The following is a 27,508-nucleotide window of genomic DNA, read 5'->3' as shown; positions in this document are numbered from 1 at the left end:
GGGGGGGGGGGGGGGGGGAAGGGGTTAGCAGTACCTGGCGCCTCCTGGTCCATAAGATGGGTCCAGAAGTTCGTACTGGGAGAAAACTCACAGGTAGTAAATCCTAACACACAACTTGTATTTGGTAAAACAATTAGACTATACACAATTTCGTGTCATGGTGTGCCATGTAAACAGGTGGGTAAAGTCCCGGTACGTGGCCTGTGGCCTCAGGTTGCGCCGGTCGCCTGTGCGTTCTGTGCGGCCTGTCGAGGGACGAAGGTGGTGGCTTTCGCCGGGTTCCATCTGTGCGCCGCTGGCACAGCCAGTTGAGGTGTTTGTGGCTGTAGGTTAGTCAGTGGATGACCCAAAATTATAGTACCTTTCTCAGACCGTTGTTGTCACATATAACTAGCACTCCAAAATGGCTGGTGGTCAGCTGTCACTTCAGTCCAATCAGGTGATAGAGTCCTAGGTGGTGATCGCTGCATAGGAATTCGGCGTGGAGCCGTGAGGCACGAATGGGGTGACCCTCGCCGGGTCCCAGGAGTGGGTTGGGGAAGCATTGTTGTATGGCCCCTCTTGGGAGAGAGAGTCTTGCGGTAGGCCCAGAGTTCGCAGTATAGCTGGGGCGTCTTGGATATCTTGGACGCTATGTGTGTTGGTCCCCTCCATGACTATCAGGGTTCAGGAGGACCGCCAGCGGTAAATAACCTTGTGCTGTCGCAGTATGGAGGTGAGAGGGCGCAGCGACCTCCGCCAGGCGAGGGTGCCGCTGGATAGGTCTGTGAGGAAGGCCAGGTCCATGGTCTCATAGCGGAGAGGGGTTTTGCCCCGAAGTGCCGAGAGGACAGCCGTTTTGTCCCTGCCGTTGTGGAAAGTGACTATTACGTCTCTGGTGCTGGTTGCCGGGGCCTTCAGCGGTTTGGGGACCCTAAAAATCTCCTCTGGGGTGATTGGTTTGTCCCGTCTGTGCGGCAGTATTGCTGCTAGTATGCGCTCCATGACTTTCGGCAGCTCAGCGTCCGGTATCTCCTCACTGACCCCCCTAACCTTTAGGTTATTTCTGCGCCTGGAATCTTCTTGAGCAGCCAAGCGGCGTTCTTGTAGCAGGGTCTGCATTTGTAGAGTTTGCACAGTGTTTTGCAGTGCGGCAATGTCCTGGGTTTGGGATTGCGAGGTTCCCTCCAGTTTCGTGATGCGACCTGTCAGGCCTCTCAGGTCCGCACGTATCGCCATTACATCCTCGTGGATGTGTTTTCGTAGGTCAGCTAACATAGCCTTTAGGGCTGCCGCGGTTACCGGCTCTGAGCCCTCTCCCGTGTCACCTTGTTTTGCCCTCCGCGTAGGGGCGGGAGCCAGCTGGACCTCCTCCTCCATGTCTTCAGACAAGTCGTCGGAGAAGTCAGTGCAGCCGCCGCGTAGTGCCGCCATGTTGGCTTCGCTGGCGCCTCGTGCTTGACTCCACATCGCTCCGATTGTGAGCCCCGAAGCAGGCTTGTTTGGTGTCAGTTTTTTCCCCTTGCGCCCCATATTGTGTTAAAGTACCTTGTAGTAGGTTTTGGAGGGGTAGTAGGGTGGGATAATAGTGTTATTCTCCGTTTGCTATTCGGAGCGACCTGTTCATGCGACCGTTCTCTTCGGCGTTCAGGCTCCGCCTCCTCAATCTCTAAATTGAACTTTAATCACATACAGGAGGCTCTTGCAGGGTCTAGCAAGCTATAAACATAGCAGGGGATAAGATAATCGTACTGTTAAATTGCTTGTCTGTCGATGCTGTTGGGGCATGGACGGAATGTTTGTAAACCGTATGCACACAAAAATAAAGAATTTATATATAATAATAAAAAAAAAAAATCTAAATAAAGTGCTGCTGGTCAATGCCATATGGTAATTACATCAATTACAAATCCCATGACGTACTTAGCAAGCAAAATATCACCCATTTAAAAAGTATTAATATTATCTAAAAGAACCTCTCCACGCCTATAAAAAATAAATAAATAAATAAAAACTTTAGCTTGCTCCAAATTTCGAAAGGCATTTTATAAAAATCTATGAGAAATCTGCAGTTTTATGATAAATGAATGAAAAACACGTGGCTGTCAATCAACGTTGAGCTAACTGAAGTGGCAGGTGTGCTCTACTTTCGGGCATCTGCGTCCCCACATATAGCTCCTTCTCAGACCTTAGGTCAGAATGCTGTGCCATGTGTATGGAGGCAGAGCTCCTGGGGAAAAGGTAAGGGCGTGAAAAGGTTGCATTTTGTAACAACTGCAACTTTTGCAAGCTCTTAAGAGATACCCTCCCAAATGAATATATTCATGAAAAATTGTGATTTCTACTTATTTATACAATAAACAAAGTATGGAGAGACTAATTAACAAAAAGCATAACCATCTGGGTGCTAATCCTCACTGGTATTCCCTCAAATACCCATATAAATAGTAATCTAACAAGAAAGAGAATGCACACCAAAAAAACCCACAATAGTCACTTAATTTGGTTTAATAAGCCAATATCAGATACAGGCAAAAGCAAACAATTATAATTAAAGTGACAAAATTAGGCACAAAAAATAAAAAATAAAAAAATCAAAAAAAAAAAAATAAAAAAAAAAATCAATGATAATTACCAAAAGTTTTCACAAGCCTAACAGGGCAGGAACAACATGTTCCCTTGATAAAGGCAACCAGGAGGTGCCGAAACGTTTGGGGGTTACTTTTTGTGTCCTGTTTCTGCCCTGTTAGGCTTGTGAAAACTTTTGGTAATTTGGTAATTATCATTGATTTTTTTTTTGTGCCTAATTTTGTCACTTTAATTATAATTGTTTGCTTTTGCCTGTATCTGACATTGGCTTATTAAGCCAGGTTAAGTGACTATTGTGGCTTTTTTTTGGTGTGCCTTCTCTTTCTTGTTCGATTTCTACTTATTTACCCATTTGGGCAGTGAATTGTCACATTAAGGTTACTGACTGATACACAAATAGGTATCTGGTATAATCTCTTGTCTAAGCTTAAACGGGATGCTATAGGCACCCAGACCACTTCAGCTCACTGTTTACATCGCAGTACTAAGAGAGCCTCTAGTGACTGTCTACCAGACAGTTACTAGAGGTGCTTCTGGGAGTTAACTGGACTCAAGGTCGCCTAAATGACACAGATGGTTTTCCAGTGTCAGTGAAATCCTCATAGGAAAGCACTGACTCAATGTTTTCCTGTCGGGAGGACCTAATGTGCTTGCGGCACTTGTCGCGCATGTGCATTAGGTCCCTCTTTGGATGACGGTGGATGCGGAACACAGACAGTGGAATCGGGGGAGGGGGGGACTAGAGGGAATTATAGCGTTAGAAATATAGATTTGTATTCCTAACACTATAGAATCCCTTTAATATCTAAGCCTTTTTGAGGCCTAAATATAAATTGGTTTTTTTTAGATTGTAAATATCATAATTCAGCTATTTTAGCATAATTAAAATGACAAAGTGATAATTCAAAACATTTAGAAGCTTATCAAGTCAATGGAAGACACAATTTTCCACAAAAATACATTCCTTCATAAAAAGCAACAAGAAAGAAAGAGCCTTTCGATTACAGAACAGGAATATCTGACAAGAAGCCGCAAATAATCTTACCTGTCTTCATCCTTATTAGAGCCCGTTAACGTCACACCATAAAATTTAAAGTCATCCCAAAAAGCATCGTCCTCAGCAGACTTATCGTGTAAAGGGCTATTTTCCAGATCTTTGCTACAGGTCCTTATTTGATCACTGGCTCCTTCAAAATCTATTGGGTCAAACACTGCGTCACGCCGTCTTTTCTCGTCCACAGAAATGCTGTCTTTGCGGACTTGGGAGTCCCAATCACCTTGTTTAGAACTTTCTTTTCCTTCATTTTCAACCCTAAGTAAGTTCATTTTAGTGCAGGGACTTGAAGATACTTGCTTTCTAATTTTTGGCCTAACAACAGGTTCAGTCCCTAGGTCCAACTGTGTGTTATTGGGATTTAGTTCATGGTAGACTGCTACAGTATTTATTGCTGCAATATCAGCTTTACTTTTCTTCTGTTGTATTTCACAGATATCTATGCTTGTATCTCCTGTGGCTTCACCCATTGATACATTCCACTGGGCATGGTCTGGACTTCTATTTTTGTATTTGCTTAACGATACAGGGCAGACTACCGACAAACTGTCCTTTGCAGAACTGTGACTTGTCCTGGAAGAGTCAGGCCGACTTTCACTAAAGCATTCCTTCTCCAGTTCTGACAGCATGCTGTCGAGGGTTCTCGGTGGCTTTCCTTTCGCTTTCGTTAATGAAAATTCTTCCACAGGGAAAATATTTTCCTCCCCTTCACTGCTGTCTGGCTCAAAAGAGTCAATATTCACAAAGGAAATGCCATTTTGATGGGACTGCTGTGAGCGCTTCACTGGAGCATGCATTGTGTGGATTTTAGAACTGTTTTTACAGTCATCACCACTGCTTAAACTATGACAGTCCTTTGCCTGTTCTGACACTGCAAAGTGAGGAGCACCATTCTGTTCTACTTCAGTAAGCACAGAGATACCATCTTTGGGATCTGTTTTTCTGGTTTCTTCTGGACAATTAGAACTTAAGCTGTCAAAGCTGAATATTGAAGAATCACAATGTTTCTCTAAAACTGAGAAAGAAAAAAAAAAAAAAAGTGTGAACATTTATATACTAGTAATCAAAAATGACTAAAGACATCTAACTCCAATTACACAATAAGCAATAAAAATCTAAATTCTCACAATGAGCTTATAACTTTATTAGGGATACAATCAGAAAGCTGTAAAAGAGGCAAAGCTGTACTTTTTAAAACATCTGTAACACAGAATATGAACATTTTATTTTAAATAATCAAGATTTGTTTTGTGTGTCTTCTTAAGATGAACACTAGCACAACAAACGATCAATCTCTTATTTGAATACAATAAATAGCCAGGACATCACGGGAGCTGAAGTCCAGCAACATCTGGGGGTTATATACATGTCAAACATTTAAAAGGACACTCCAGACACCTAAAGTACTTTAAGTCGCTGGAAAGCTTTGTGTGTGAAGAATGTCCCATTTTTGTCAAATTTACAAAGAGTTCCGATTTCAATAGAAATTGACACTTTTATAAATTAACCTAGTTACACCTCCTATCTGTCAATCAGACAAGAGGTCCTGTTCCTTCCTGGATGTTTAGCTCAAAGAGGCAGCAATTGCATATAGCACCGGCCTTGCAAAGTTCTCATTGAGCTGCATTAGAAAGTGTTCCTATTAACATTTAAAATTAGAGGCCCTATTTGAGGGGGGGGGGGGGGGGGGGGGGGGGGGGGGAGACAAACTCAGCATTTATTCAGTGCTGTCATGTTACTGTGTAATCATCAATGTGATCTCATGTCCAATCCAATGCTGCTTCTAAGGAGTGGCACTGGGAACCTTTTAGCCCGACAGCCACTGCTGGTGTGTTTTTACAAATGTAAAACATTTTCATTTCTTACCAGGGATTACATTTGTCAAATCAAAACCTCAATGTAGTGATTTTGGTGCCAAGACTCTTAATCCTCTGCTTGAACAGTTCTCCCCAAAGTTTAAAATTGGTGATTTCCATCTAAATAGCCTGTGGACTCATTTATTATTGGCATATCACAAAACAAGCACTTTTCAATAGAGCTGGTATTCTCTTTAATCCAATTACATAGCCATTTCGCCACAGCACATAATGACACACAAAAAAAAAAAAAAAAAAAAGGAAGGGGAGAGCCCAAAATTTTTACATTGTGCAAGCTAAATGTGAAAGTTATTCAACTTTTTAAAACTTTGACTTTCTGGACTTTTAGGTCTGATTCTCTGCCATAACAGTAAAAATTACTAACTTGAGGTTTGGAGACAGATACTCCACTTGTCACTCATCAGTATGACGTAGCTTCTAATCTTAGGGAAGCTAACACACGTACCAGTCTGCCTCAGATTTTTAAGAGTTGCACTCCCAGGCAAGCCGCTGCTACTGGTTGCTGTCCTTAAAGGGATACTCCAGGCACCCAGATCACTTCTGCCCATTGGAGTGGTCTGGGTGCCAACTCCCACTACCCTTAACCCTGCAACTGTAATTATTGCAGTTTTCATAAACTGCAATATTTACCTTGCAGGGTTAAGTCCTCCTCTAGTGGCTGTCTATTAGACAGCCACTAGAGGGACTTCCGTATTCTTAGAACACGAAAAGTGTGTTATAAGACGCTGGACGTCCCAACGCTATGTGATGACCTCCAGCGTCGCAAAAATCCCCATAGGAAAGCAATGAATAATGCTTTCCTATGGGGAGGTCTAATGCGCGTGCGCAGCAGAGAAGGAGAGTAGGCGGAGCCTGACCAGCACCGAGGGACATCGGCGCTGGACTCCCGTAAGTCACTGAAGGGGTTTTAACTCCTTCGGCAACTTGGGATGGGAGGGAGGGGCACTACAGGGTCCTGCAGTGCCAGGAAACTCTGCCCCTCCACAAGAATGGGGAGCAGGAGAGCGTGAATTGCTGTGTCTTTGTCTCCTCTATATAATCTAAAAACTTGCCTCTTCTTCTGTAAAGAAGTTAGTTAAGCAGAGACTATATACACTATGGTACGTCAAGACGCTGAAGAAAATCAGCCTGAAATGCACCGGATTTAAACTACAGTTGCCTACTCTATGCCCACTCTGATAGTTAATATTTCTGATAGCAATTGGTTGGAAATTGTATTGAAAAAGTATATCAGATAAAACAAATAAAAATAAACAGCAGCCAGGAAAAAAAGAAACTAAACAACTCCGTTTCTGTTTATACACACACAAAACCCCAATCCTATTGCAAGAAAATCTTTATGTGAATAAAATTCAGAGGAAGTACAAACAGTGTAGATTTCAATAGAAATTTACACTTTTCTAAACTAACCTGGTTACACACCCTTACTGTAAGACAATCGTTCCTGTTTGTTTAGCTCAGTTGAGCTAAACTCAAGAGGAAGCAATTGCCCAGAGCACCTAGCCTTACAAATACTTCGCATTGAGCTTCTCTGGGAAGTCTGTGATTGGACAGCCACAGTAGTCTGGGCGGGGTTAGAAGGGGAGGGCTTGCAAAGGCAGCAGACGAGATCTGCAGGTTTAGCAAATTGTTTCCAAATAAAAATATGCATAATTAAATGAATGCATGTTTTCATTTGTGGTATATCTACTAAACATTGATTTTTATTTAGGCAGGGGAGTGTCCCTTTATCTAGATTATTAAACAGATTCTTCATTACATATGTATTTCTGGAAAGCTCACAAGACATTTAATCAGATTTTTTTTTTTTGTTAACATTAGAAGAAGATATATACAAATTTAAAACAAGAAACTAAACAGAATAAATAAAAACAAAGAAACATTTATATGCACAAAACTTTTTTTTATTTTTAGTCATGTAAAATCTGTTAAGCTACAAGCGAGTGGGCTTTCAACTAGAGACCATTCTCAATGCCTTCTTACAATGCTAAGTGGTGTACATAACCAGAGGAAAAGCAATCTTTTTATATCACATCCTTCTGGCCCTCTGGATACAGGCATGCAGGATTTTAAGGGAGCCCAGAAGCTGATTGGATGAAAGGAAAGCGAATGTCAATTATGTGCATATTTGTGTGCTCTCAGGTAAAGAATGGCCAACAGGCTCAACCTCTAGCTTCTGCAGATGCTGAATCTTATCACCAGCCAAGATCTCCAGCTGCTGCTCTCATCCTCTCTCTGGCACCCAAGACAAATATTTTGTATCAATAAAAAAGCTGGAAGGAAGGCCACCCAGGGGGAAAACACTGAGGTTAACCCATTCTAAAAATGTTATGTAAGAAGGTACACAGGGACTCCAGCCCACATAACGAATTGAGAGTATCCCTTTAAGATTAAATTCTTTAAAAAAAAAATCAAAAAAAAAAATCCATTTATTGCCAAGAGATGAAAGGGATAGAAAATACACACACACACACACACCTCCACCGACCACTTACATTATTCCAGCACCAAGTCCTTCGGCACTGGCCGTCTCCTATGATGTCATTGCAAAGAGGTAACCTAATGCGCATGCACAGAGAGTGCGGCACGCACATTAGGCCTTTCCCCTAGGAAATGCATTGACCCAGTATTTTCTTATGAAGATACTGAAGAAGATAGACGTGCTCACACAAAGCTTGAGGACGTCGAGTTTTGTTCACAGAGTTAAAGTCTGTGAAACAGCAGGAAGTGCCTCTAATGGCTGTCTGGTAGACCGTCACCAGAGGGGTCTTAACCCTGCATTGTAAACATTGCAGGACTAAGTGGGACAATGAAATTGCACTTGGACCACTTCAATGAGATTTAGTGGTCTAGGTGCCTATAGTGTCCCTTTAAACATGCTGGTATTATTGTACATCAATAATCAACACTCAAATTGGCTCTGTCACTTACTTACTCACTTTTTAAACACTGAGCTTATCCTACTGGGTCTTCTTTCACGGAGCTGCCAAGATGGCGGCAGCCGGAAATTCCACCTTCTGGCTTCCAATAAACTTGTGTGACAGTAAACACGGAGGAAGCAGGCAAGTACAGGTTGACCAGACAATGGCAAAGAGCACGGAGCATGACTAAAAGCTCCATCCTTTGTCAACCTGCAGATTATACATAAGGAAAGGTCATTGCTATTTTTCCTTATGAAAAACTTACAAAAAATATGCAAGGAAAAAATAAAACAAAAAAACAGTGGGGGTTATTTTGGACAAGCTGCTTTAAGTCTTGTGCATTTTTCATTAAAAGTTAAATAATAGACACAAAAAGCAAAAATATATGTTCACGTAGGGTTACAATTTTAAGTTAATTCAACATTCCAGTTCTCAGTCCAAGACAAAATGGAGCATTCCATTTGTCGTGGCACTGCAGCTCCAGTGATATTCTGCCAACCACAGATACATTACCCTTAACTCATCAAGAACCAAATATAAAACATTGTCATCACCTGATCACAATTTGATGTCTACAGACATTTTTTACAGCATGAAACAGTTTTACTGCTTTAGTACTGGAGTTATTACATAAGTATTTTTAATGAGCTGTCTAGGTACCATAACAACTATATGTCGATAACATGGCTGTTGTCCAATGAGACTACTGGAAAGCACCCATTGCCTGACCTTTGCTCAATGAAATTGCATATGTAGAAGCTGAACCTTCGCATTAACAAGGTAAATTCTATCCTATTTTAGGGATGCACATGTCAGTTGACCTACTCAATTAATGCATGGCATTGAAATGTGGATAAAACTAATGTTTCCAACATGCGAGTACAATTTGATAATATGAACAGTATGATTTTCTAATGAGCAGAGCTTGGGCTGTGGGTGCTTTTAGGGACCCTGGCTTTCATTGTACCACCTAGAAATGGTTTGACCAAAATCCAGGGGACAGTTCCATCAAAGATAGAGAGCTACTTGATTATTACCCCAGATCCTTAAGGCTATTCCCTTATCCTCCATATTGTTAATATTCACAATTCAGCATTCCATTGAACAAACAATAACAGCACACACTTAAAGGGTTTTCTTTCTGCACATCGTCTAGTTCCAATCCTTCGCAGTCTCTGCTTTGTTGACTTGATGTTCTGTTTGGACTCTCCAAAGAGGGTCGAAAGCTGACATAAGCATGTCTTCTTCCATACCTCCTCCCAGTGATGGTTTGGTAACCTCCTGCGGGTTTAGGCCAGGCTGATTTACATGCCTCCTGACCCATTCCTGCAAAGAGAAATTAAAATCAGATCCAAGTACCTCAATGGACACTCCAGGCACCATACCCACTACAACTTACTGCCTTGACTATGGTGCCAGCAGGCTCTGGGTGATGGCTCTTAGCAGCCATAGAATGCCAGTCTCAAAATGATGGTGCTACCATAGATTAGAAATGAAATCCTGCTACGGTGTACAAATAATCTCAACAGGACACAGGCTTGCTTTTGGTGCTAAAAACTGCTTTTTTGACAATACACAGAGATCCCTACAATCATCACTATTGTGCTTTGAGTGCCCCTCTAATGCAAAAAAAAGTAAATGTATAGAATTTAAAAATGTTTCATTTAAAATCAATTCACATGTGTCAAATAGAAGTGGTATTTTGTGCTTTGTTCTATGTAATGTATTGACCACAGTAACAAGAGCAAGTGGAGCACCCCATTATAATAATCGTAAGTAACAGGAAATCACCTGGGCAGCTATATATTGGAAATAATAGAGCAGGTCTTACCACTGAAGTTGAAAGAATGGCTGTGTCCATGAGTGACCAATAAGAGCAAGATGATAAATTATCTATTGGCGGGGGAGGGGGTGGTGGGGGGAGAGTATTGGCATGTTAAAGTGACACTGTCACATTGCAGGTTTTGTTTTTAAAGGTCTTATCCCTCCAGCCTCTTTTTTTTTTATTAAAGTAGGGACTATTTTTTCCCTATGTAAAATTTGATTTTGGCAGTGGGTGGAGCTTAAGCAAATTTTCATTTCAGTTGCTAAGCCAATTCATCCACAATCCATGAAGTTAAAGAATCGCACAGAAAGACAAACTAGAGTCAACATGAACAGAGAAGAACAAAATGGCAGCACCCAGATTCAGTGTAAGGTAGAAAAATTAAATATAAAAAGCAATCGGGGGGGGGGGGAGGGGGAGAGGGAAGGGAAGGGGTTTAATCTTTAAGATACAAAGGGTACAATGAAAGAAAGAAAAAAAACGAAATGACAGTGATGCTTCAAGTAACATGGAACCATTTAATTTTCAGTATTTTGAGATGGAAGAGGAACGGTCCAATAAGAATTCTAACTGCCAAGTAGTCTAACCACGCAATACTGCGGAGCTGTGAAATTCTAAAGTATTTTATAAAGTATTCCGTCAGCTACAGGAGGGTAAATAAAATGTTCAAGGCCATGCGGCTGACGAGACACGGAAAACTCAGCAATATGTATGTTCATTAGTCTCTAATGTCTGCGTCTGGAAAAGGCCAGACCACCTAGGATTGTCCAGAGAATATCCCAACTCTCCAAGACCATGGTCAATTTGTCATAGAAGGCCAGGGAGCGGGAATACGGATCACGCACATTTCGTAAGGTCATTATAAACACTATTGTAATATTATGTAACAATAACACTGCTTACAATGAGGAACCTAAGAATAAGATAATGAGGAGATTTCTTAAAAGTAAATCTATTTTAAGCATTTTGATTTAGCTGCACTAGTTGCAAAAAAAAATATACAAAACTAGCAAAATTTACACCACTTGTAGGTCAGTCATCCTAAATGATTAGTTATATATTATGTATCAAAGAAAGCTGTCCTTAAAACAGATATTTCCTCTGTGCGTGCTGTTCATACGAGATAATTATAGCTGAATAAACCAATATCATGATTGCAAATTTGTTTTGGTCATTAAGTTAATTGCCTTTTCTCTTAAGAGTTTAAAAAGAGTTGTGTGCATTTTATTGTAGTCTAACGGTGAGCAGGAGAAACACTTTAGTTAAAAGATCACTATAGTGTCAGGAAAACAAACTAGTTTTCTTGACACTATATATCCCTAAGGCCCCCCCCCCCCCCCTCCCCCTCAGGGCCCCCTCCCTTGGCTCTGTTGGGGGCCAGGCTCCCTCGGCGCTGGTGACCTCCCCTCCCCCGCAAGAGCCATGCACGCATTCAAACAGTCCATAGTGATACCGGAGAAACTGACGGAAGCCAAGCACAGAGAGATGGACACAGGTTTCTTCAGGAAGGAAGAGATTCTTTATTGGATCACCGATCGGGACTCAGAGGGACTAATGTCACCAAAATACAGCAAGTTCTGAGCCCCGGACAATAGTGCAGGCTCCTTATATAGGCATATAACTCCTCCCATATTAAGCTCCACCCGCACATTCTCTTAACCAATCAACACAAATAAGAATTAACTTCCTGTTTGACCGCATGGCTTGTCCAGTACAATGGAGGAGGGGGAATACTATATCCTGTATTCTTGCACATGCTCCGTACACTACTGATCGTATCTTGCCTCGTGCAACCAACTGATCGATACGTCAGCATATGCACGTACACATGCCACGTGGTAATCTCGGCCCACCAAACCCATCTCCACCGAGACTCCACCACATTCCCCCCTTTGATGCCTCTTGATATTTTACAATTACTTGAGGCATCACATAACCTTAGTTTTGCTTACACCGCAAGTTACCTTGAACCAGACCAGACTTATCTTATGATGTGAATCTTCAACATTCATCTTCTTGCATTGGTTCTCCCTGATCTAGAGCCTTATATTTATATATCGCCATTATCTGTGCAGCAGCCTTCCTCTCTGCTATACTTCCTATCAGGCTTTGCACAGACCTAACTACTAGGGGTATAAGACACGGTAGGAGTAGACACAACAGTAAAATCAGTAGGACTCCACCTACCACTGCCTTAAGCCCTCCAAACCACTCATACCAGCTACCAAACCAACTACTTGGATTGTACCCTTTCCATACCTGAGTAGGCACATGCGCTAGTTTAACCATATGGCTAGTAAGCTCAGCTATTGCTTGCCCTTCATCGTCTATTTGAAGACAGCAATTGCTTAGGTTAAACTTCCCACATACACCTCCCTCTACTGCCAATAGGTAATCCAAGGCTAATCTATTTTGGTAGACTGCTGTCCTCATCCTGGTGTTATGCTTCGCTAGAAGATTGAGCGCTTGTGATGTCTCATTTGTGATAATCTCAACCACCGCCTGTAATCTTATAATACGGTTGAGCATATAAATAGGGGTTCTATAACCAAAGGTACCATCCTCAGCCCACGTGGCTGGCCCATAATAGTCTATAATACGCTGGGGAGGCCATTCATTATCTTCCCAGGTGCCTATCTCTATGGGTCCCCTTTTCTTCCTATGATTCACATCATACACTTTAACACCTAAAGTCTCACCTGTTTCAATCGGTAACAAGAAGAAGGATGGTTTGAGCATACCCAACACACATGCCCCTTCCCAGTCCTGTGGCAGCTCCGAATAGGCTTTCTTACCACAGATCCAGTACAAATTGGCTGGGGCTCTCCAGGTAGATGTGATAGATAGATCAAACCACGCATCCTTTAAATTGGCGTATCTAGCAAACGGGTTAGATGGTTCTGAGACATTTGAAGCCGACCACCAAGTTGTATTCTTTGTATCATCATCATAAGCTTTTTGCCCTAGACAAGTTAATTCTCCTACAGAAGTGTTATACATTATTCCTTTCCTTGCTATGCAAACATAACCTATGATGGAGGTCTTTAATCTCCACTCAGATTTACCTCTAACACTCATATGATAATCGGCTTGTGTAGATATTAGTTGGTCAACTGCCTCAGAACCGGACATTACCTCCTTTGCTTCCCAAGGCCATTGGTCTCCCATGTTAGTACCTCCACACACATAGCAGTTGGTAACATTAAGACTACCGGCAATACTTTCAGCTAGGTCAATGAACAGGTTTTTAGCGTTATGGGGGATCTTATTATCTATACTCATCTCTTCATAAAAGGAATGATATACTTGATGAGTCTGGGAGGATACCGTATCAGTCTCTATCCCTATAAACAATAATGTCCCAGGATCTAAACCCGTCCCGTATATCTGAAACCCAAATAAATTGCCATACTTATCTAGGAACTTGTCGGGGTTATTAATAAGTATATGGACTGGGTTGCATTCCATAGACTTACAATAAGGGCTAGTCGGCAACTTAGTCACTATCATGTCTTTATCTACTGTCTGTCCCCAAGTCGCCCACCCCACACAAGACCAATATGGGCAAAAGTTATAGTCTTTATTTGGGCATCTAGGACTTACATATTTATTTTTACTACTGGGACAAATATATTTATCATTAGACCCATACGTCCTCTCCCATCTAAGATCCCCACATACATTCCACGGCTTTCTACCACTCGATATCGCTTTACACGCATCAAATAGCAGAACACCCGAAGAATGTACGGATTCTAACACCGTCTTATTAATTAGGGTCCCCTGAGGATCTCCATTCCTGAGAGTCAACCAAATTGTACGAGGTTGATACTCTGGACTGAAGCACTTAGGTTCTCCTACTCCTAAATGGCACACACTATAATCTATATTTAGGTATCTACATCTCGATACATCTCCTTTACACTCGTATTGTGAATGCCAAATTAGGGTTTGGGAAATATGGTTACCTGTTCTCGTAGTCTTAATGCATACCTCACAGCTAGGAGTGTCGGTACCTCTACCTTCCTGAATATAAAAACACATGTAAATAAACACAATCAAAAGCACATCTTTCGCCGTCATCCTCAGTCTTCGTCCGTGCGATGGAACCTCAGCTTCCAGGATGTGAGGGCTGCAGGGAATGGAGTTCTGCTCGTCTTCACAGGTGTCCCTTCGAGACTTTCCTGGCTTATACACTATGTGTTGGTAAGCGGACAGGCTTTATTATGGCCTTCTCACTCACACCTGTAACAATAAAATTTGTAATCCACAATAATTCCTCGTTACTCCGACTGAGTAGTGCGTTTCAACCGGATCTTGCAGGGATTCTCTGGATCTGCTGTAACTTGCCAAGAATCAACTGCTGCTGGCTTAACCCTGGAGTGATGTATCCACGGAGTCACTTCTGCTACTTTTATCGCTGTAGGGGTAGACAAAAGAACAACATAAGGACCTCTCCACTTGGGCCCTAACGGTACATTATTCCACTCTTTAATCCACACTTGGTCTCCTGGATGGTAACTATGAACAGGGGGATAAATATTCACAGGTAATCTATCTTGTACCCATTTCTGTACCTCCTCCATAGTCTTACCCAACTCTACAACCTGCTGCCGAGTAATTCCTTCTCCCAACTGACTCAAATCCCCCCTTAAGTTACCAAGTACGGGAGGTGGTCGCCCATACATAATTTCAAAAGGAGAGAGGCCCATCCTTCTGGTAGGGGTACTGCGGATTCGCAATAGAGCTATAGGTAAGAGAACGTTCCACTTAAGTTGGGTTTCCTGACACATTTTAGCCAACTGGTTCTTAATAGTTCTATTCATTCTCTCTACCTTACCAGAACTCTGGGGTCTATATGCAGTATGAAGCCTCCACTTTATACCAAGCATATGAGTCAGTTGTTGTAGGCACTGGTGAACAAAAGCTGGACCATTGTCCGATCCTATAGAACAGGGTAGTCCATATCGGGGTATTATTTCTCGTAGCAGGAATCTCACAACTTCTCCTGCTTTCTCTGTACGAGTAGGACATGCTTCTACCCAGCCTGAATAGGTGCACACAATTACCAGCAGGTAACGATGTCCACCCGATTTAGGCATCACTGTAAAGTCTATTTGTAGATCGGACATGGGGAGTCCCCCCATAAACTGGACTCCTGGTGGCTTTACTGGTCCTTGTCTTGCATTATTCTTAGCACACGTTACACATCTGCGTACAATGGCCTGAGTCAAGTTGGACAATCTTGGTATGTAGAAATGTTTCCTGAGAGATTCTTCAGTACTGTCTCTCCCAGAATGTGTCCCGTTATGATAATTTTGGACAATTTCTACTGCTAGTGATGCTGGTATGACTATTCTTCCATCTTCTAGCTGATACCACTTGTTCTCCAAATACTTTCCCGGTTCAGTCTTTAACCACTCCTCTTCTTGAGTTGTATAAACTGGAGTCCATTGAGACAGTGGGGTTGGTATTAGAGCAGCTATATGCCCCACATACTCCTGTCTTCCTGATTCAGCAGCACGCTTAGCTGCACTATCTGCCATCCGATTTCCCTTGGTTACATCACCATCTCCTCTCAGATGCGCTCGACAATGTATAATACCGACTTCTTTCGGCTCCCACACTGCTTCCAATAGTTGTAGGATTTCAGCTGCGTACTTGATTTCTTTGCCTTCTGAATTCAGTAGTCCTCTTTCTTTATACAAAGCTCCGTGGGCATGAGTGGTTAAAAACGCATACTTAGAGTCCGTATAGATATTTACTCTTAAACCTTCAGCCAATTGTAACGCTCGTGTTAGTGCTATCAATTCTGCCTTTTGTGCTGATGTTCCTTTCGCCAGTGGCCGAGCTTCTATCACCTTGTCTATTGTTGTTACTGCATATCCTGCATAGCGGATCCCTTCTTTCACATAACTACTGCCGTCGGTATAATATTGAACATCGGGGTTCTGGATGGGAAAATCACGAAGATCTGGTCTACTTGAGAATACTTCATCCATTACTTCCAAACAATCATGTTGACTTTCAGTAGGTTGTGGCAAAAGGGTAGCTGGATTTAAGGTGTTTACAGTCTCTAAATGCACTCTTGGGTTTTCACACAACATTGCTTGATACTTGGTCATACGGCTGTTACTAAACCAATGATTTCCTTTGTAATCCAACAACGTCTGTACTGCATGTGGGACTCGTACATAAAGTTCTTGACCCAGAGTGAGTTTATCGGCTTCAGCTACTAGCAGGGCGGCTGCAGCTACAGCTCTTAGACAAGGTGGAAGTCCGCTGGCCACTGCATCCAGTTGCTTAGACATGTAGGCAACAGGTCTTTGCCATGATCCCAAGTACTGTGTCAATACTCCCACAGCCATTCTTCTTTGCTCGTGTACATATAAGTAGAATGGTCGTGTGTGATCAGGTAGACCTAATGCTGGGGCACTCATCAAAGCCTTCTTCACATCTTCAAATGCCGTTTGCTGTTCTTGGGTCCATAAGAAGGGATCGTGCTCTGTACCTTTGATGGCTGCGTACAGAGGTTTTGCTAGTATCGCATAGCTGGGAATCCATATCCTACAGAAGCCTGCTGCCCCCAAGAATTCTCGCACTTGTCTTCTATTCTTGGGTATTGGTATTTGGCAGACAGCTTCTTTTCTCTCTGGCCCCATAATCCTTTGACCTTCAGAGATATGGAATCCCAGATACTTGACAGTTGGCAAACACAACTGAGCCTTCTTTCTAGACACCTTGTATCCTGCCTTCCAGAGAATATGTAGTAGATCGTGCGTTGCTTGCTGACATTTTTCTTTTGTAACTGCTGCTATCAACAAGTCATCTACATATTGTAACAATACACATTCTCCTGGGATAGACTCGAAATCCAATAAATCTTGACTTAGGGCTGAACCAAATAGGGTAGGTGAATTTTTAAACCCTTGGGGCAGTCTTGTCCAAGTCATCTGGCGTTTTGAGCCCGTTACAGCGTTCTCCCATTGGAAAGCGAAAATACATTGACTTTCTGCGGCAATTCGGAGGCAAAAGAAGGCATCTTTGAGATCTAAGACTGTGAAGTAAGTAGCCCCGCCCGGAATTAAAGCAAGCAGGTTATATGGATTGGGTACAACTGGATGTATACTAACAACCGCATCATTGACTGCTCTCAAGTCCTGCACAGGTCGATACTCATCTGTACCGGGCTTTTGAACAGGCAGCAATGGGGTGTTCCAGGGGGAAGTACAGAATTTTAGGATACCATACCGTATGAACTTATCCAGATAGGATTGGATGTTCTTCTTAGCCTTCTGTGGGATGTGGTATTGTCTTAGGCTCACTGGATAAACCCCAAGTTTCAGTTCAATTTTTATAGGTGGAATATTGCGGGCCAGTCCTGGTGGGTTGTTCTCTGCCCAAACTCCTGGTATGTTAAATAATGTCTCATCACTCCTAGGGTTTTGGCTAGTCAACACTGTATAAAGTCGCCACTCTTCTTCCTTTGGTACGGATAAAGTCATAATACCTGAAGGTCCATTAAACTTTAAAGATGTTGTTCCATTTGGTAGGAACGTAATCTGCGCTTGTAATTTTGATAGCATATCACGTCCCAGCAATTGGACTGGACATTCAGGCATATAAAGGAATTGGTGTTTTACTACGTGGCCTCCCAATGTACAGAGTCGACTTTTAAGAACCGGTCTTTCAGCACTTCTTCCAGTTGCTCCTATCACAGTAATAGTCCTTCCAGATGGAGGAGCAACTAGATTAGTCACCACTGAATGTTCAGCACCAGTGTCGATCATGAACGCACTCCTTTTTCCCCCTATTGATACATCGACCATAGGCTCCGCTCGACCAAGGGGGATGGAGCCCGGTCGGTATCAATAGTCCTCCATGACCGTGTCAGCCAATCCTACGAAGTCCCTACCTTCTCTATCGCGGGACCTTTGCGCTGCTGGAATATACCTGTCTTCCCTAACACTTCCTCTGTTCCCATTACTCCCTCTATAACCATTACTCCCTCCGGGGCCTCCTCTACCTCTCGCTCTGCCTCTAAAGTTTCCGTAGCCTGCCCTGGGTTGGTCTCTCTCGTTCTGCTCTCTTTGCGGACATTCGTTCCTCCAATGCCCTTCTTCCCTGCAATACGCGCACTGATCCCTACTCAAAGGCTCCCTACTCCATCTATTATTGCCTCTATCTGGGCCCCGTTTATCTACGCCTGCGATCGCTACCGCTAGCATATCAGCCTTTTTACGCATCTTGCGCTCTTCCTCTTTCTTACTTTCTGTATCCCTGTTCATATAGACCTTATTTGCTACCTCCATTAGTTGGGTGATGGACATACCTGCAAACCCTTCTAACTTTTGTAGCTTGCGCTTAATATCTCCGTATGCTTGGCTGACAAAGGCGGAGTTAACCATTCGGGAATTGTCTGCGTCTTCCGGATTAAAGGGGGTATACAAGCGGTATGCCTCCAATAATCGGTCATAAAAGACACTGGGCGCTTCATCGCTTTTCTGAATCACCTCAACTGTCTTCGACATGTTAATGGCTTTCTTTCCTCCTGCTTTCATGCCAGCAATTATAGCGTCTCTATAGGCTCTGAGTTGAACCATATCAGCACCATTTACGTTCCAATCGGGATCAGTGTTGGGATAATGTGTTGCGGCCCATGCTGCTGGATTAGCTTGGTTCAAAGCACGGGCTCTATCCTCTAGTGCTTTAATGGCTGCTTGATTTATTCTTGTCCTTTCCTCATTGTTAAATAAAGTCATTAGTAACTGCTGGCAATCAGCCCATGTCGGATTATGCGTCTGTACTATTGAGGTGAACAGATCAGTCATGGCTTGTGGTTTCTCAGTATACGAGGAATTATGGGTCTTCCAGTTTAAAAGGTCGGTAGTGGTAAATGGGACATATACGAAGACTGGGTCAGCGTGTGCCATTTGACCTGCGGCATCGATATAAGCTGACCCAGGATTTAGGCGAAGAGGCATCTGATAGTGCTTTAATTGTTGGGCACCAGTCAACTGTCGGGTTTGGATGGGGCTACGTAGAGAGGCGTCAGTCATGGGTTCCGGTCGGGGAGAGATAGGGTATGGGGATGTGGGAGGTTGGTTTTGGGAAAAGGTTGTAAATAAAACACTTCGAGCCGAGCTAGATGAAGCTTGACCGGAAGTCTGAAGTGGCGCCAAATCAGGATATTCGTTTTTAATGGGGGTGGGTTCTGGTTCCGGAAGGGGAGATTTAGTACGAGGGGGGGTGGATCCTGTACTGGAGGAGGAAGCGGAAGTGGATGAGGGTAATGAGGGGAGGGGTGCAGGACTTCCTGCGTTTGCGTCACTTCTTCTTAACGGAAAGTAAGGGGGCGGCAAAGGGATCTCGGACTCAGGGGGCGTGTCCAAAATGGGCCTAACACCAGTCCTAGTGGACGAACAAGTCCTAGCTACCATGAGGCGACACTGCTCCTCGTGGCATGTCTGGAGCCATTTTGGCGAGTCATTTACGGCCTGTCTCCAACAGTCAATATAAGGAAACTGGCCGTAAAGTTCAGGCCTACCTGATACAGCCACGTGTAAGCGCTGTACCAGAGTTAGATCCAAACTGCCACGTGGCGGCCATGCCGCAACCAAAGTAGGCCACTCCTTAGTGCACAAAGTAACTAAACGCACAGGAGACATCTTAACCCCAAAATCACAAGTTTTGAATCCCTTTTTAAAATTCTTCACCATACAACCTAAGGGATCCGGAATCGTTGACTGCGACGCACCCATACTTAACAATGGAACGTCGTCGACAACGAATACTATACACGCGTACTATTCAACAATCACACCCGTTTCCTCTGGCAACAGCACCACGTGGTACGGTTACCAAGTGAAACGTACACAATAACACAATAAACACTCAGGGAATTCCCGTACACACACAGCTGTTACACCAGTCACTATATAATCAATATTATGCCCTTTGGCGTAACTATACAGTCACCCACGCTATAATTCTCTATATACGAATTACCCGTCTATAACACACCCCAGTAACATCGTCTTTTACAAATAGCGGTTACAGTACGGTTAGCATAGGTCAAAGCACAAGTTAAGGTCACAATACAATTATTAGTGGTTATGGTGTTAAACATGCATTAGACGACAATGATTAGTACTTATATACAATGTCAGTAAATATACAGGGTTATGGTACCGTGCACTATAATACAGCAACACACTATTAACACTCTCGCTAGACGGCTGAGCTCGCGCTATCTAACAAGATATACACTTTACTAAAACAATCGTTAACACATTTACAATTCCCAACTAAACTATTGGCCAGTACCTTGAATGGACTACCTAAAACTATATACACCCGTTTTGGTTAGCCACACTGCCCAATCACCACATATATAGCGAGCTAGAGAACCGAATTTACACAGGCGCCTCTTAGTCGCACTATCAAAAGTCTAGTGGGTTCCAAATTTACACGCCTTCCCACTTAGCCCAGATAGGATGAGAACTAGCGAACCGAATTTACACAGGCGCCGCTTAGTCTCCCGGTCCCTCCGACCTAGCGAACGTAATATACACCCTAGAACGCTAGTCTAGACAAGACACCGGTGTCCGGCTAGGGCTATTTACACCAGAACCCCGCCTGACTAACCAAATCAAACGGTCTGACTAAAGAGCGTTCGATCGAGCGGTGCGCCTTCGCTCCTTCCCTCCGACAGAGGGGGCAGATACACAGATTCAAAACCCCTTTGGGCCTACCGCACAATCGGTATACCCCTAGTGGGTCCTGCCGTCTAAAACAGCAGTTGTCTTACCTCCTCGTTCCTGAACCTGAGTTCACACTCATCGACGGGGACACCCCAGCACTTCTCACGTAGAGGCCGATGATCTCCTGGACAACGGCCCAGTGGCGCCGAGACGAAGGGAGGTCCACGCAGAAGTTCAGGGGTGCAGCCGTAGAGAACGTGGGCAAAGATAGACCGTCTCACGCCTCTGCCTCTCAGCTACCGTTGAACGATGAGCTTCCCGGCCAATGCACCAAATGATACCGGAGAAACTGACGGAAGCCAAGCACAGAGAGATGGACACAGGTTTCTTCAGGAAGGAAGAGATTCTTTATTGGATCACCGATCGGGACTCAGAGGGACTAATGTCACCAAAATACAGCAAGTTCTGAGCCCCGGACAATAGTGCAGGCTCCTTATATAGGCATATAACTCCTCCCATATTAAGCTCCACCCGCACATTCTCTTAACCAATCAACACAAATAAGAATTAACTTCCTGTTTGACCGTATGGCTTGTCCAGTACAATGGAGGAGGGGGAATACTATATCCTGTATTCTTGCACATGCTCCGTACACTACTGATCGTATCTTGCCTCGTGCAACCAACTGATCGATACGTCAGCATATGCACGTACACATGCCACGTGGTAATCTCGGCCCACCAAACCCATCTCCACCGAGACTCCACCACAATAGGAAAGCATTTCTCAAATTTTCGCATCCAGCGTCACAAAAGCGTTTCTAGCGGCTGTCAGAAAGACAGCCACCAGAGGCTGGATTAACCCTGCAATGTAAACATAGCAGTTTCTCTGAAACTGCTATATTTACATCGGAAGGGTTAAACCCTGGGGGACCTGGCACCCAGACCACTTCATTGAGCTGAAGTGGTCTGGGTGACTATAATGTCCCTTTAATTTTACATAAATGTACTTTGGACTGAATAGGGGAGACTTTTTAAACCATCCATGAATGATAGTGGCAAAAGATGGACTTATTAGCTGTAGTGTAAGGAAAATGTCTATTGGATCACGATGAAGCTGGGCAGAATACAGGTTAAAATCCATCAGGCCAAAACTAGATCTGTCAGTATTCACTGTTCCTATAAAGTGTACAGACTGCCCTGGAGATATCCTGTGCTTGCGAAGATATCTTGGATGTAAACAATCCATTTATGATTGTGACAGCAAGGATTTTTATCGTCACTTGATAAAGTCTCAAAGGTGAAAGACGCTGTGGATATTTTAATATTGTTCAATAAAAAGGTATTTGGGCTACTTTTATACCGTGAGTGTGCCATTTTACCATTTTATATTTTTACTTCTCTACTGCCTGGCATCCATTCTTATTTTGTTCCAGTGAGGACTACTCTAAAGAATCCTAGGTGGGGATTATACCACTCAAACACTATCTATTGAGCAGTTTGTCTGCTTAACCCCTTAAGGACACATGACGTGTGAGACATGTCATGATTCCCTTTTATTCCGGAAGTTTGGTCCTTAAGGGGTTAAATCGAATGCGAGTACAAATTGATACAGTGAGCACTATTATTGTTCTTTTTATTTTATGGTCTTCATATCATTGAGACAACCATCAACTTCTCACGTATCCTATAAGTGGGGGTTGTACCACTGTACACCATACATACTAGGGCTGGTCAAAGCGCTAAAAAACGTTTTTCTTCTGACCCCGATCTCCTGGCGGAAGAATAAAGTCTCTGAACACCACCATAGTCGTTTCTTCTAGCAAGGTTTATCTGTATATTGGACATTTCTATATTACTACCAACCGTTTTATTTCCATCATTTTTTATATGTATTTACTCTATCCTGTTGTAGTAGCTTTTCGTGTTGCTTACTTATATTAGAATTATTTTGTTTCTGGCACAACCTTTTCCCCTATTAATTTCACCATTGTATTTTCTGTGTAGGGCCAAGAGGGAGCCCTACATTTTAAGGTGTACTGCCTACCTATTCAATATTTTTAACTGTCTTTGGTTCGGTTGAACAGCGCTGATCCATTTGTCTGAATTTTTACCTCAAACAACTCTCACAGCCTCTCTGCTAACCCATGGTTTAGGCACAAGATCTAGTAAGATTGGCATACGAGTAGCTGCTCTTGCCAATAAATATCCAAGTAGGAAGTGGCAGATCCATCACTGTTCCAGAGATCGGTTTTGCAGGACCAATAGTCAACATTGTGATTAGCAAAAGGCGACTTTGGCTTCTAGTTCACTGTCTAGTGACATCCACATGTCATGCAATCACACAAATGCCTTTCACCTGTGGCAGAATGCCTTGGCCTACAGACCTGGACAATATATCAGCTTATGCTTCAAAAAGTATATAAGGATTTAAAATACAAGAAATCCTGCCATGTTGCCAGGGCTTCTGATGAGGGGCCACTAAGGCACAAAACAAACCATCTACTTGGTGCTTTCTCCCGCTTACTGGGTTCCAGCTTGAAAAGCAGAGGTAAAAAGTAAGCAACAAAAAAAAAAATTTGGCAGGCACCATCCTTGGATGGGTTTGTGGCAAAAAAAAAAAAAAAAAAAATACAATTGTGAGGTTAATATGCAGGTTTTTCTGGGTATAACCTGGTATCGGACAACTTCTCACTATTTCTGTAAGGAAACCGCTTAACAGAATTTGCTCAGAGATGCAAACTAAATAGGGGCTTGACAGAGATGCTGCCATCTTTGCTAAGCGCACCCTCTATATATTAATTTCAATTTGTTGTTCGGGTGTGAAGTAGGTCTTTCAGGTGTGGAGCATGTAATCAGATGTAATGACTAGCTGAACATCATTGGAAATACAGAGTGAATGATAATTATTCTCCTGCCAGACACACCAGGATTACAACCACTAGCAACACATTGTAATCCCAGACACTACTTCCGGTTCGGATACTTTATATTTGTCATATTTGTACTGAATAGAATAGCAGAACCAGGCAGGCAGTTATATAGCTACCCAAGTGACAACACGCAAGGTGCCACATTTCACAAGCACTCCTATTTAATACAATGTGTGAGATATCCTGTGGGTTTATACCAGTGTTTTAACAAGTTAGAAAAGATGAATTAACGGATTGCAATTAGAGCTACATCGATGTAAATTAAATACACCATATAGACCGAACACATTGGTTCTTCATACTCATGGTTACTACCAAAAAAAAAAATGCAGCCATGTAGCATTTACAATGCACATACCGCAGGGTGTAATTCAAGTGTGGGGGTATGAGTTCAAAGGAAATGGCACGAGATTTCTGTACTGCAACAACGTCTACACACAGGAAATTGCCTGGAATTCAAACCGAATTAAATTGAATGTCAAAATTTTGATCAAACAGCAAAAGTAATTTACTGGCCAGCTACATTCTGTTTTGAGTTTGCTTATTTTGGTATTAAATTTAGAATGCAGTTGGAATTCACTCTGAATTCCCAACAATTTTCACTTCAACAAATAGCTCTGATAGGTCTATGTAATCATCTCCATGGTGACGGTCTATGTGTCTCCTCCCCCCTGGCCTGGCTCTCTGTGTACATGGTGACGGTCTATGTGTCTCCTCCCCCCCGGCCTGGCTCTCTGTGTACATGGTGACGGTCTATGTGTCTCCTCCCCCCCAGGCCTGGCTCTCTGTGTACATGGTGACGGTCTATGTGTCTCCTCCCCCCAGGCCTGGCTCTCTGTGTACATGGTGACAGTCTATGTGTCTCTCCCCCCAGGCCTGGCTCTCTGTGTACATGGTGACGGTCTATGTGTCTCTCCCCCCCCCCCCCCCCCCCCCAGGCCTGGCTCTCTGTGTACATGGTGACGGTCTATGTGTCTCCCCCCCCCCCAGGCCTGGCTCTCTGTGTACATGGTGACCGTCTCCTCCCCCCAGGCCTGGCTCTCTGTGTACATGGTGACCGTCTCCTCCCCCCAGGCCTGGCTCTCTGTGTACATGGTGATGGTCTATGTGTCTCCTCCCCCCCCAGGCCTGGCTCTATATGTACATGGTGACGGTCTATGTGTCTCCTCCCCCCCAGGCCTGGCTCTTTGGGTACATGGTGATGGTCTATGTGTCTCCTCCCCCAGGTCTGGCTCTCTGTGTACATGGTGACGGTCTATGTGTCTCCTCCCCCCAGGCCTGGCACTCTGTGTACATGGTGACGGTCTATGTGTCTCCTCCCCCCAGGCCTGGCTCTCTGTGTACATGGTGACGGTCTATGTGTCTCCTCCCCCCCAGGCCTGGCTCTCTGTGTACATGGTGACGGTCTATGTGTCTCCTCCCCCCAGGCCTGGCTCTCTGTGTACATGGTGACGGTCTATGTGTCTCCTCCCCCCAGGCCTGGCTCTCTGTGTACATGGTGACGGTCTATGTGTCTCCTCCCCCCCAGGCCTGGCTCTCTGTGTACATGGTGACGGTCTGTGTGTCTCCTCCCCCCCCAGGCCTGGCTCTCTGTGTACATGGTGACGGTCTGTGTGTCTCCTCCCCCCCCAGGCCTGGCTCTCTGTGTACATGGTGACGGTCTATGTGTCTCCTCCCCCCAGGCCTGGCACTCTGTGTACATGGTGACGGTCTATGTGTCTCCTCCCCCCCAGGCCTGGCTCTGTGTACATGGTGACGGTCTATGTGTCTCCTCCCCCCAGGCCTGGCTCTCTGTGTACATGGTGACGGTCTGTGTGTCTCCTCCCCCCAGGTCTGGCTCTCTGTGTACATGGTGACGGTCTATGTGTCTCCTCCCCCCCAGGCCTGGCACTCTGTGTACATGGTGACGGTCTATGTGTCTCCCCCCCCCCAGGCCTGGCTCTCTGTGTACATGGTGACGGTCTGTGTGTCTCCTCCCCCCAGGCCTGGCTCTCTGTGTACATGGTGACAGTCTATGTGTCTCCTCCCCCCCAGGCCTGGCTCTCTGTGTACATGGTGACAGTCTATGTGTCTCCTCCCCCCAGGCCTGGCTCTCTGTGTACATGGTGACAGTCTATGTGTCTCCTCCCCCCAGGCCTGGCTCTCTGTGTACATGGTGACGGTCTATGTGTCTCCCCCCCCCCAGGCCTGGCTCTCTGTGTACATGGTGACGGTCTATGTGTCTCCCCCCCCCCCCAGGCCTGGCTCTCTGTGTACATGGTGACGGTCTATGTGTCTCCTCCCCCCAGGCCTGGCTCTCTGTGTACATGGTGACGGTCTATGTGTCTCCTCCCCCCAGGCCTGGCTCTCTGTGTACATGGTGACGGTCTATGTGTCTCCTCCCCCCAGGCCTGGCTCTCTGTGTACATGGTGACGGTCTATGTGTCTCCTCCCCCCCAGGCCTGGCTCTGTGTACATGGTGACGGTCTATGTGTCTCCTCCCCCCAGGCCTGGCTCTCTGTGTACATGGTGACAGTCTATGTGTCTCCTCCCCCCCAGGCCTGGCTCTCTGTGTACATGGTGACGGTCTGTGTGTCTCCTCCCCCCAGGTCTGGCTCTCTGTGTACATGGTGACGGTCTATGTGTCTCCTCCCCCCCAGGCCTGGCACTCTGTGTACATGGTGACGGTCTATGTGTCTCCTCCCCCCCAGGCCTGGCTCTCTGTGTACATGGTGACAGTCTATGTGTCTCCTCCCCCCCAGGCCTGGCACTCTGTGTACATGGTGACGGTCTATGTGTCTCCTCCCCCCCAGGCCTGGCTCTCTGTGTACATGGTGACGGTCTATGTGTCTCCTCCCCCCCAGGCCTGGCTCTCTGTGTACATGGTGACGGTCTATGTGTCTCCTCCCCCCCAGGCCTGGCTCTCTGTGTACATGGTGACGGTCTATGTGTCTCCTCCCCCCAGGCCTGGCTCTCTGTGTACATGGTGACAGTCTATGTGTCTCCTCCCCCCAGGCCTGGCTCTCTGTGTACATGGTGACGGTCTATGTGTCTCCTCCCCCCAGGCCTGGCTCTCTGTGTACATGGTGACAGTCTATGTGTCTCCTCCCCCCAGGCCTGGCTCTCTGTGTACATGGTGACGGTCTATGTGTCTCCTCCCCCCCAGGCCTGGCTCTCTGTGTACATGGTGACGGTCTATCTCCCAGGCCTGGCTCTGTCTCCGGTGTCTCCCGGCCCCCTCCTCGCTCTCTGGCCCCCCGGTGTCCGGTACCTGTGTCCCGAGCTCCCGCACCTCCCGGAGCCGCCAGCGCCACCGACAACAGCAGCTCCGTCACGCCGTGCGTCACCTGACAACCAGCGTCAACTTCGTAGCCAATCACAAAGAGCAGACTGGCCGCGGTCAGCCAATCAGGCGCTGGCACGGGGGCGGGATAAGGAAGTTACACCAACCAATCACAGAGAGCTGCCGTGCAGCAGCCAGCCAATCAGCGTGGGGGACATGGAATAACGAGGAAGTACAGCATCCATTAAAAGAGCGTCATGTAAAGGGCGGGTCCATTGTGACGTCAGGGTCAGAGTGACAGGGGCGGAGTTACAGTTGTCATAGAATGGCAGTGGCTCAGTGCAGTTTATAAATGGGGATAAAATC

The 27,508-nt window shown here is 44.8% G+C and overlaps 1 protein-coding gene across 1 annotated transcript in view; it reads right to left on the bottom strand.

Annotated features, from left to right (window-relative positions):
* The window catches only part of PJA2 (praja ring finger ubiquitin ligase 2), a 74,475-nt gene extending 47,274 nt beyond the window's left edge, over positions 1 to 27,201 (bottom strand). Inside the window, exons 1-3 of the mRNA XM_063453638.1 lie at positions 27,131 to 27,201; positions 9,546 to 9,746; positions 3,614 to 4,637 (exon numbers count right to left, since the gene is read on the bottom strand). Of these exons, the coding sequence (XP_063309708.1) occupies positions 3,614 to 4,637; positions 9,546 to 9,744 (1,223 nt within the window). The 5' untranslated portion in view covers positions 9,745 to 9,746; positions 27,131 to 27,201. The remainder of the gene's footprint in view (positions 1 to 3,613; positions 4,638 to 9,545; positions 9,747 to 27,130) is intronic.
* Positions 27,202 to 27,508: the final 307 nt, after the last annotated feature.

Source organism: Pelobates fuscus, chromosome 5 (assembly GCF_036172605.1).
Source record: "Pelobates fuscus isolate aPelFus1 chromosome 5, aPelFus1.pri, whole genome shotgun sequence".
Lineage (NCBI taxonomy): Eukaryota > Metazoa > Chordata > Amphibia > Anura > Pelobatidae > Pelobates > Pelobates fuscus.
The sequence above is the reverse complement of the archived record's forward strand: the minus strand, read 5'-3'. Positions and strand labels throughout refer to the sequence as shown.